Consider the following 11,437-nt stretch of genomic DNA (forward strand, 5'->3'; position numbering starts at 1 on the left):
GTGTGTGTGTGTGTGTGTGAGTGTGAGAAAGAAGGAGGCACAAAGAGAGAGGGAGGGAGAAAACACAGTCACTATTCATGACACAAGGCACCTTCATCTCCCCCAGTAAATGAGCTAAATGAAACCCCCAGCGGTGGAGTCAGATGACAACTGATGAGGATGTTGTTAGGCCCCTGCAGAGGAACAGGGGAGCAGAGTGACTTCCCCTGCTTACTGTAGCAGGCTGATCTAATAATCCATGTGCCCTGGAACAACAGTGTTGCTCGGCTCGGCTGGGACATGAAAGAGCGGCCTTTTTTAGAAGAAAAAAAGAGGGAGAACAAAAGCGAAGAGGACAAAGGAAGGAGAGGAGTGCGACTCGCCCACCCTCAACTCTCTGCCGAGAGAAGTAAAAATAACCTACACACACACAGGAGGAAGAATAATCCCTGGGCAACTTGGACATGTTTAATCTGCCGCTCATTTTCAAGAGGGATTATTTTCTGCTTCCTGATCTGCTCGGTGTCCCGAAATCAAATTTCATCGGTGCACTTTTCCCTGTGCGGCCCATCTCGGCAAACCTCCTGTCTGGCTGTCTGACAGCGTGAGCCTACCTACAGATACCTCTGCGGTTTAACTCCAATGATCGGACTGAAGCCGAACACTGGGGATGCATCCAGGTGCAGGATGGTGAAGGGTGATCTGTGCTGTAGCACTTTTAATCTCGACCGAAAAATGTTTTGCCGTCTGTACATGCAAACCTCACCGTTTTCACGGTCTCAAATGTAGTTTTTAAAATTGAGTTTCTCCAAGACTTTTGTCTTCTTGGCAGCCTGAAACAGCATTTTTGACCACCGTGGGACCCTTTAGCCCCGCCATTAATAATCTGTCCTAATGGAGGTAGCAGGGTGAGACAGGTTTTGCGGCAGTTTTAACAATCTAGCAACCCATCACATCACGTTACTGTCCCCTCTATCACATCAGTCATCTTTAAATCAGTCAAACCATTGCACATGCACAACAAAAGGAGGCGCTTTAATCATGAAGACGGATAATCGAACAGACAAACCCTCCTTTATCAAGCATAGATACATTTTCAGAGTTCATCATCACGGAACAGAACTCACCCTGAAGTAATCGCTGCACGCCGCCAGGACGGCTTTGTGGGCGTGGAACTTCTGCTCGCCGGCCACCAGGGTGACGTCGCACAGCAAGCCGTCCTTCCTCTGCTGGTTGAGGGCAGCGAGGACCGAGTCCTGGTGGGACTTCGACTGACAGAGCCTCTGTCCTGTCAGCATCTCCCTACTGCTACAAACACACACACACACACACACACACACACGCACACACGCACACATAAGATATGTTGTTAAACTGGAGTTGGACTTCTAGATGAGATAAAGCTCTGGTTCTATTATTAATAATAATAATAATAATGACAAATTGCAAGTACTATCACTACTTCTACTATATCGCTCCTGCTGTTGCTATAACTACTGCTTCTACAAAGTTAGTGAATTTGGATATGAAGTTTTCAATAATTATTTTACATTTTTTTGGACAGCTTGACCACTTTGATTGTACAGCAGGAAGACGGTACATATTTAGGGATGGCAATGTCGGTCGGTCCCCCAATTTAGCTATATATATAATATATGAAATATATATATAATATATGAAACAATTATTGGATTTATTGCCATCAAATTTGGCTCATTTGTGCTAATTAGTAAATGCTAGCACGCTAATCTAAGATGGTGAACACTGCATATCTGCTAAACGACAGCATTAGCATTGCCACGTTGAGTGTGTTGCCACGCTGACGTTAGCATTTAGCTAAGTAGGCTACAGCCTAGCAGAGCCGCTAGCTCTCCGGACTCTTAGTCTTGTTGAGATTCCCGCTTCATAGTCCTCAGTTCATTGTTCATTGACAGAGGAGTCTCTTTTGTCAGGCCGACAGTGTGATTGAATGACAAACTGAGAGTCGAATCTCCAAATACATATTTGACATGTTCACGTTAATGTTTTCATCGCACCAGCAGCCTGTGAAAGTTGTACATGGTGCTAGCATCACATGGGTATAACAGTAAGTGGAATAAGTTTAATGCTTGTTTAATGTCTTCTTTTTTATTATTTCTATGCACAAGGTGTATAACTATGAATGTAAATAATGTATTTATCTTTTTTATATAGAGTTGAACTTGCACCAAGAATGCAACTGAATTAATGCAATATAGACAAGTGACACTTTACTAATCTCCCATTACTCTTTACTTATGAATGACATTTCCATCACGCCCCAACACTTAAAAAGAACACTTTCTGCCCATTAGTGTGTGTCTCTCTTTACGATGGGCGCGACAAGTACACTGACTACAGAACTGACTGACTGTGTGGACCCACGGAGCAGTAAATACATCCTGTTTTCCAACCCATCTTCAGTCCCTCCCGGTGTACACCCATCTATCAGCAGCACGGCGCCATGTCCATCCGAATCCATCTCTGTCCCCTTACAGTTGCAGCCGCCACTCTAAATGCTGCTGTCTGCCAGGAGGCCTGCTCTGTCACCTTCATAGTGACGGCGTGTAAGACAGAGGGAATAATGGGTATGTGTGGGTGGGTGGGTGGTTTGCGTGTGCGCACTATGGGCTAGAGGTAGGATGAATGATGAGTCAGGCTGTTTGCTTGCTGGTTGGACACTGCCGGAGGGAAGGGCCCAGGGACAAAAGGACAAAATTTCCGTGCTGGATTAGAAGGAAGGGAAATTACAGGATTTAGGAACTCAGAGAAGCTGTATGGGGATTTGAGGGGGGATGAAAGCCTTGATGATATTGAATAGATCTAAATATTATTTTATAACTTTCAGTTTGAAGCTGTACTCTATGATGTACCTTGCTGATTTAAAAAATCTAGATTGAAACAGCATTAGCCGAGAACATTTTCCCATAATGCAACAAATAGCCTCTTTATTTCTAGACTAATAACTGTGGTCTCCAAGCTCTAGCCAAGATCATCGTAAATTCTCCGTCTCAAGCCTCCAGAGCGACAGAAGACTTAAACTTTGGTCTAAAATCGTTGTGGAATTTGGCCTCTGCACTCATTCTAAGCGTTTTTTGGCAACAGTGGGCTGATGTAACGCAGCCAGTGGATACTTGGGGTTCAGCGTCTCGCTCAAGGACACATCCACATGCAGACAGGAGGAACCGGGGATCGAACCGCCAACCTTATGATTAAACGACGACTCATCTGACACAAAATACACATAATACAACTGTTTCCATAAGCTTAATACTACTAAGAACTAGAAAACCACTTTAAAGCTGCAGTGTGATTACAGCATTGTTAGCAGCGAGCTTTGCTGTCTGTCTTTTTCCTGCTGCCTCTGGAGAGATACATGGCAGCTGATGAAAACCACCAACGAGTTGACCTTCTAACAACTGGTGCCTGGGTAGCCATAGTTTGATAAATCTTGTCCATCTGTGCACACATAAATAAGCCAACACCATTGCACTGGGAAACAAGTTTCATGGGCACTGCAGTTTATTTTGAGTTAATCACACGTGCGCTAGTATATCCACCCCTTTCTGCGGCTGTAAATACTCACATCTGCACTGTACCCACAGCTGAAAATAATCCACAACAAATACGACATCATGTGTGAGTAGCCCAGCTGTTTTAAGTAGAAATATTTACTTTTTTTTGTTAAAGTTAATATTTATGACGTGTTTCTTTTAGGTCAGTAGAAAGTACCATCAGTAGGAATGAATGGGATGGAGCCCTTGTCTAACATCTATCACACACCAACAAAAAGTTTGATGACCACAGGGATCTTACATCTTCCTCAGGTTACGGCCTAAAGAACAGTGCTTTCTGTCCCATGAGCAAGCGGCTCTTTCTCTACATTTGCTGACATTTCTCAATGCACGTGCACTGTGGCTGACTGACATTTCTGTTTGTGCAATAAGCCTTGTATATGGACGAACTGGGCCACTTACCTGAGGCTGGGTTCAGAAGGCATGTCGCCGGACAACGGAAGAGGAGGTGGTGGTGGAGGTGGAGGAGAGGTGCTATGTGGCTCCTGGGGACTGCAGTCTCCTCGCTGGGAACATACATCAGCCTGACAGGACAGAACAGCACGTCAGCTTTACTCAGTCCATCCGTCCCACCCAGCCACACTGTGACAGCCTCTTGTGCGACGTGTGAAGGGGATGCAACTGCCCGTCAAGCCTAATGCTGACTTGTCCCTTCTCCGGCCTTGAATTTGGCAATTCTCAAAGCTGTTCTTCCGAGGCCTTTTCGTGTGACAGCCACAGGCAGCGTATAGACTTCAGAGAAGGGGTAATAAACAAAGCTCAGCACTTCTCCCAACAAGCTGGGAGTCCAAATTACACAGAGTCCCTCTGGTGTAGCTACAACCTTGACATAATGTGCTACACACCTGCATCTGATATCCCTCAAGTCTCCTGCGAGATAATACCCAGAAGCTCAGGATGGAAGCAGAGGTCGGCACCGATGCGCCGACATCCGAGCTGCTCTGGACACTCTGATTGGAATACTACTCACTCATGGCATACAATGAGGCGCCCCTGGTGCTCTATTGTGGCTGTTTTATATGAGGAAGCCTGCGTATGTATGTATGTCATTCGCCTTAAGTGTACAACTGGCTGCTCTTGAGTGTAGAGTCCCAGGCGAGATCTAGTTATCGATCTGTTCTCGAGTGACCTTCAGACTGACGGCTGCAGGCGACTGCTACTGACTGATGAGGGACAGAAGGCCCTTAAGGTCCTGAGTCCAAACCCCTCAAAACACACATGCCGCACATGTTTCATAGCTTTGCCTGCAGAAGGTTTTTGATGGTGTGGTTCTTATAGGGAAATAAAGCAAATGTGCTCGCAATCAAATCTGAGAAGCACACCATTAGTGCAAATCAGGACTAATGTGCCATGTCTCTCTGTTTCTCGTTGGTGATCTCCCTCTCTATCTTTGTCTCCACAAATATCCCCAATAGGCAGCTTATGAATTGCAAATGCCATTATATTCAGCTTCTTTTGAATTTCTATTTGATACAAACTGAGTAAATGACATCATTTTGGCCCCAGAAAAGATAAAAATGATCCATGAATGTGGATATCTGTAGGATCTGATAATCACAACAAGTGGACCATTGTTGCCTGCTAAAACACTGTAATCTGCTGACTGGAAACCACCACAGAGCTAAATGTCTATTTACGCACACGAGGCATTTATCCACTAACAGCGCAAAACGAACTAGACTCTCTGGGGGAGGGGGGTGCAAGAGGAGGGAAGGTTTGGGTTGCCTGAGAAGCAGACACCATTAATGCATTTACCCAAACTGTCACTTTCCAAAAAGATCCCCCAGCTGTCAAAAGGTCTCCTAGCAACAGGCCAGCGCCTCGGTCCACAAACTGTGGGGACGGAGAGCAACCTTCAGAATAATCACAATAATCCTGTTGCATCCATCACTTGGCGCACGCAGACAATCCGCACCAAGATCTATAACGAGCTCCTTGCCGATTGGCAGGAATTTACTGTATTCGACTCTCTCTCTCTCTCCCTCTCCTGTCTTAATGTGCCACAAGCTTACGCACCTCATATGAATGTGTTATGATCCAGTCCCGTCCCCCTCTGGCGGCGCCTCCGTAACAAATGTCATCTAATGTCCGAGGTCGGTGTTGGTCTCTTTTTACATCCAGGGCGAGGGGAGAGACGGGCGCAGAGGCGAGCAGATGCGCTCAGTTATCGCGGACACTTTATTGGTTACACGGTATCACCTAAATTGTTACATTGTAACCCCGCCTCTACGCGGCAGTCACATGAACGTGGACATAGAGGGGGATGCAGCGCCCCCGGGTGGATAATTGGGACACGGCATGCCTGTATGTTTACAGGGTGTTCTGCGCCTGCAGGGGACACCAGGGGTCCTCGTAGGATCTCCTACAGTAAATAAGGAATAGTCTCTTTGATGTGACTGTAATTAGTGGCTGCTCCACTAATGTCTTATGAGAAAGCAAAGCCTATAATGATGCACTAGCGTTTTATTGTTATCTCCATGCACATTAGGGGGTTTTATATCCACATAGTCCTGGATACTTCACATTTAATCTGTGAGATGTTATCTATTTAATACCTAACATAGCCTATTTATAATTTCATGGCCTGTATCACATTGTGTGGTTGTATTTCTTAATGATCTGTATACTGAGTAGTAGTTCTTTCTGGAATTATATTTATAAATATTTTCCATCCAGCTGTATTTAGCAAAACTACAGCATCCTCACCCACTAATCCTCAACAAGCAACAGCGCCTTCTGTTTATATGGATGTTGAAAAAAGAAATCCACCAAATTGAATACAAAAAAATAAATACTGTCTTGATTATTACACAAGTTGACTTTCTTAAACAAACTGCTCTTACATTTCGCCGCAAATTTAAATTTAGTAAATTCCTCAGTTTGTCTCCCTGACATTTGGCCTCTCAGCGTCCCATCCTTCATATGCCCATCTGCTCACGTGCAGCGTTCAAGTGCTCCCGTCAAAACCCCATTCCTGCTGCAGCCGGTGTATTCACGCGCCCACTTTGCAATGATTGAGAACTAACGAAATGTTTTATTTCACACACAATGTTTTCCATCCAGAGCGTTTTGATGCATGACATGTTAGACACACATGTCTGGGTGCTCACACCGGTTCATTACGAAATTCCAAACGCACCATGAAGGCAGCTTCATTTCACAGCAGCCCGGGACAAGAAAAGACAGAGGGACTGTGCTGGAGCCTGTCGCAGGAAACACGCTACCACACTATCCACAGAAGTGCACCAACGAGCCTTCATGTAGTCGGTTGGTATACGAACTCCTGGGCGGTAAGGGGGGTAAGTGCTCGTGTTTTACCCTCATAGTTCTGTTTACTTTCTTGTACAGAAGTTGATTTCGGCAGAGGCAGGGATGTTTACTGTCCTTTCTCACCGCCTTTGGCGTCTAATTTTCGGGAAAACACGTCTTTCCTGCCCGCGATGGACTGACATACTCTTAAAAGAAGTTAGCTTTTTGGGATATGCTAAGTCCTGTGCAACGTACTCATTTTATTTGACTAACCTGTACATGTGTGCTTGTTACGTGTAGTGCTGCTGCTGGTGGACCGTGTCAACTATCTGCTTTGCTAATTTTGACTGTCTCTTTAATCGTTGCTAATGTGCTAACCGACATGTTTATGCTAATAATCAACCGACGCACATGCCTAAACAATAAGCAATGTTGAAGGTGGTTTCTTAGCATAAACAGTGATGTGGTAATATTAGATAAACTCTTACCACCATTGATATTATCAGCATGTGATAATCCTCAGGAAGCCAAGCACACACACAAACAGCTCATCTCACACAAGTCATGTGTGGGCCCCAAGGAAAACCCAAACCTTTGCTTCTGTATTCACTAGAAAAGTATTACATTCTGTCAGGCTTTCAAGAGGTTTTTTTTTTTTTTTTTTTTTTTTTTTTTTTAAGTCTGGTGTGTGTGTATGTGAAACAGTGATACAGTTGAATGTGCATCAACAAGCTGAGACTCATACCACTGAATCAGCTTGGCTCGTTAGCATTCCCCACCCAGTGTAAATACATGCATTTAAAGTGAGCAGATGGATTGACTGGATTTTATTCCCCCTAATTGCATTTGACTTATTTGTCTCCAAACAGTCTCAAACTGGAGCCGGAGGACCTCACGGGACCTGTGGAGGTTCCCCCGAAAAAATGCTTTATTCATTTTATTTTGAATTTGCTTAGCTGAATTTGATCCTTTAGATCCTGATGAGCACAATGAGAGGTTCTGCGATCCACTGCTTTGATGATTGGGCTTTGGTCTGTAATTCTGTAGTAAATGCAGTAATAACCACTTACAAACATCTTCTCAGCTGAGGTTCCTGAAGACAAATCTTCATGATTTGTTGTCCAAAACGAGCCTCTCAAGATAAGTTTTAGTAATTGTGGAGCTGAAAGTGTTACTCCATTTTAATATGAACACTTTATTTTCAGGGATGTGGGATTCTTATCTGTGACATGCTGACCAATGATGGGAAAGTTTTACCTGCTGCTCTGCCCTTCGGCTCCACTGTGATGACCCCAGGAGAAGTGAAATGTGGATGACAGTGTGAGCCAGTGGAATTCAACATTTGGGCCAAAATATCCTCCCACTGAGCCAAAAAGAAACCTGTTCTAATTTACACACACACACACACACACAAATACTCTCACATACACTTCCAATCAGCCGCCACAATGCAGATGCCAGGAACACTGTGGGCGTGCCTGGCCCTGATATGGGTGGGAAGCTGCAGTGGCCACAGCCTGTTTACCTGCGAGCCCATCAAAGTTCATCGGTGCTTGGGGATGCCCTACAACATGACCTTCTTTCCCAACATGATGGAGCACTACGACCAAGATGTCGCAGCCACTAATATGGAGGTGAGTCATCATCATGCTAATATTGGCTGTGTTGGGGATTAACCAAGCAATCGTGTTTACTGCCAATAGAGTTTTTGTTTACTAATTCACTTATTTATTTATAAAACAGTAGTCTGTAAAATATGAATCTCCAGATTCATATGTTTTAAATATTTTAATTTAAACATATTGTATGTATTGTTTGGTTATGACTTTTCTTAATCAATTCTTAATTTAAAGACCCAACAGATATGATCCGGCCTTTTGGTTGTGATATTGGCAAATATTTGGCTTAACACTAAACATTGTTCAAATTCTCGTGGTTGTCCCAAAAAACAACATTCCGAATATATGAGGTTTGATCTTCAACGATGAACTGGAACACACCGAAACCGAACATATCTGTGATACTGTCATACAGTTTGGAATAAGTTGCTTTTCCAAAACTTAAAGTGCTTTAAGGGGGAAACTTTATGTTAAGTGGTTTGACAGCTGTTGACCCACATTTTAAGGAATCTCATTAGTCTGGGTTTCCATGAAGAGTTATAATTATATTTGCCTATGATAGAAAAAGGAAGCTTCATCTGCTTGTAAATAAAATGAGAATTCAATTCACACATTTAACGTCAATGAATATCATATCAAAATAATTTAAATGTGTCGTGCTGTGAGTGGCTGTAGTCTATAAATGTCAGTGTCCATTAGCCTTCAGAAGCTGGCTAGTCAGTGAGCTAATTTGCTTAGCTGGCTAGTCAGTGAGCTATTTCGCCTAGCTTGCTAGTCGGTGAGCTATTTCGCCTAGCTTGCTAGTCGGTGAGCTATTTCGCCTAGCTTGCTAGTCGGTGAGCTATTTCGCCTAGCTTGCTAGTCTGTGAGCTATTTCGCCTAGCTTGCTAGTCGGTGAGCTATTTCGCCTAGCTTGCTAGTCGGTGAGCTATTTCGCCTAGCTGGCTAGTCGGTGAGCTATTTCGCCTAGCTGGCTAGTCGGTGAGCTATTTCCCCTAGCTCGCTAGTCGGTGAGCTATTTCGCCTAGCTGGCTAGTCGGTGAGCTATTTCGCCTAGCTTGCTACCTTCCTCTTTGCATGTAGACTACGAACATGATGGGTCCTTTAAATATTCACTGTTGTAAAGGGACAAATCTCTTACATCGCTAATGGTATGCAACAAATGCGATGTGTGCTTGTTGAGAGTGGGGGGGGGGGGGGGGGAGAGAATGTTTTATATCATTGTTTGTATGGTGGCAGGGCTAGAACTTGCACCACAAAAGTTGACCGAGCGTTTCCTAGTTACGCCGGCACTCAAATGTCATTCAACAGTTGCCATGGAAAACGCCCACCCAGACACTTCATGTTCAGACACCGTTTCCACTAAAGTTTTTAGCCTCATATGAAAAAAGTGTAAACATATGCACAATAACTGCAGTATCATTATAATAAATATATTCCTACAAAGTTAGGGACAATTCAAATTTTGACTTGTGTCACTGGCCTTGTTTTTGTAACATGTCTTTTTAGACCGAGTGTGGTCCTGCCTTTCTCCTCGGCCGTGAACTCAATATCTGTAGAGATGCGTTTAGCGTCCTGGCATTCCTGAAGGCCGGGGTTCGGTTACACACATTTGGTGTCAGAGTGTGAACAGTGATCTGTTGAAGGAGTCTATTGTGTGGCATCTGGCGAAGGTATAGGCTTCTTACTTCACGAAAGCAACCTTGGCCACGGGCTAACTTTGTCGACTTTGTTGTGAGGGGCCTTTGATTTCTGGAGCAAGGGGAGGGACACACCCAGTCTCTCACACAAAGCCTTCCCGGCATACCACGACGAGTATTCTCTCTCTCTCTCTCTGTTAATCACTCACTCATTTCCACCGTGTACACGGTCCTACCTCTACGGTCCTGTCTCCCAGGTGACATGCTCGCACTCTCTGGCCTACATTCAACATTACATACTATACATAGCTCTCTTTGAAAGCGTGCAGTGATTTATCACGAAGCCCCGACTCTATAATCAAGCAGACCTGGGCTGCGTTATGGGATCAGTCTAGCCTATCAGTAGGATTTTCCGGAGGAGGGATAACCTTTTTCCGCCCTTGGTCCCAGATTCCACCAGTGTGTGCTAGCGTTTGAAGCAGAACAGTTTGAAGTGTTAGAACACAAAGAGAATGGAAAGAGTAATTGAAGTACTGTAACGGACGGGGAACACTTGAGGGGTCTTAAAAGTGTGAGTGGAAGTTTGAAAAGTGATTTTCTAGCCATTTTTTCAAAAATCATTTAATCCTTGAAATACTTTGCGATGAAATTATCTGCAGAGGATTTTCCCTTTTTTTTTTTTTTTTTTTTTTTTTTTTTTTTTTTTTTTTTTTCCAGAGCGAATCAGCTCAACTTGTGCTGCTGATCCCGTTTGAAGGTTTCTGAAACGAGGGCAGTTTTTACAGTAACTCTGCCGTAAAGCAAATAAAGGTCAGATTGTTGAGCAATGGGGAGGAATCGAGAAGGAGTCCAGGACCTCCGCTGGAGAGAAACAAGGACGCTTACTGTCAGATGGGCCCCAGAGACTCGGGCCCACTGCCAGACTGGATTTCAGGAGGGGAAAAAAAGCGGAGAGGAATCAGTGAATAGTGGACTGTGTTGGAATGCATGCGTTTGTTTTGTGTACAAATATTAGCAGTATAGGCTGTTGGTCTGATAATGGTCTGCACTGCTTCTAAAGCGTCCATGTGGTTTTAGCGCTGAGTGAACAACGTAGACCGGGTGATATAAGCAGTTTAGAAGCAATAAAAAAGGAGCCTATAAAATATACGCTTACTCAAAACCCAAGGATTTAGAATGGTCTGTGTGTATGCCACTGATGAATCCACACATTTTGTAGTAGACACACCAACACAGTGGCTCAGCAGCAGCCTAACCTATCAACAGCTCTGTGCATTCCAGCCCTCCTGGCCAGTCGTTGTGTGTTTCCAAACGTCCGAGCAGTCATTTCCTGCCACCTATAACCCCCCCCCCCCCC

The 11,437-nt window shown here is 44.3% G+C and overlaps 2 protein-coding genes across 3 annotated transcripts in view; one reads left to right on the plus strand and one right to left on the minus strand.

Moving 5' to 3' along the window:
- Nucleotides 1-5,757, minus strand: part of klhl32 (kelch-like family member 32) — a 26,894-nt gene extending 21,137 nt beyond the window's left edge. Inside the window, exons 1-3 of one of the 2 annotated variants that reach the window (XM_031874469.1) lie at nt 5,589-5,757; nt 3,975-4,096; nt 1,107-1,284 (exon numbers count right to left, since the gene is read on the minus strand). In XM_031874469.1, the coding sequence (XP_031730329.1) occupies nt 1,107-1,284; nt 3,975-3,997 (201 nt within the window). In that variant the 5' untranslated portion in view covers nt 3,998-4,096; nt 5,589-5,757. Of the gene's footprint in view, nt 1-1,106; nt 1,288-3,974; nt 4,097-5,588 lie in introns of both variants that reach the window. The other variant, XM_031874468.1, reaches the window with a different exon arrangement.
- A 988-nt stretch (nt 5,758-6,745) lies between these two features.
- fzd6 (frizzled class receptor 6) overlaps nt 6,746-11,437 on the plus strand; it is a 9,260-nt gene continuing 4,568 nt past the window's right edge. The window contains exons 1-2 of the mRNA XM_031874486.1: nt 6,746-6,871; nt 8,027-8,455. Of these exons, the coding sequence (XP_031730346.1) occupies nt 8,270-8,455 (186 nt within the window). The 5' untranslated portion in view covers nt 6,746-6,871; nt 8,027-8,269. The remainder of the gene's footprint in view (nt 6,872-8,026; nt 8,456-11,437) is intronic.

Source organism: Anarrhichthys ocellatus, unplaced genomic scaffold, assembly GCF_004355925.1.
Source record: "Anarrhichthys ocellatus isolate YVR2014 unplaced genomic scaffold, GSC_Weel_1.0 scaffold81, whole genome shotgun sequence".
Lineage (NCBI taxonomy): Eukaryota > Metazoa > Chordata > Actinopteri > Perciformes > Anarhichadidae > Anarrhichthys > Anarrhichthys ocellatus.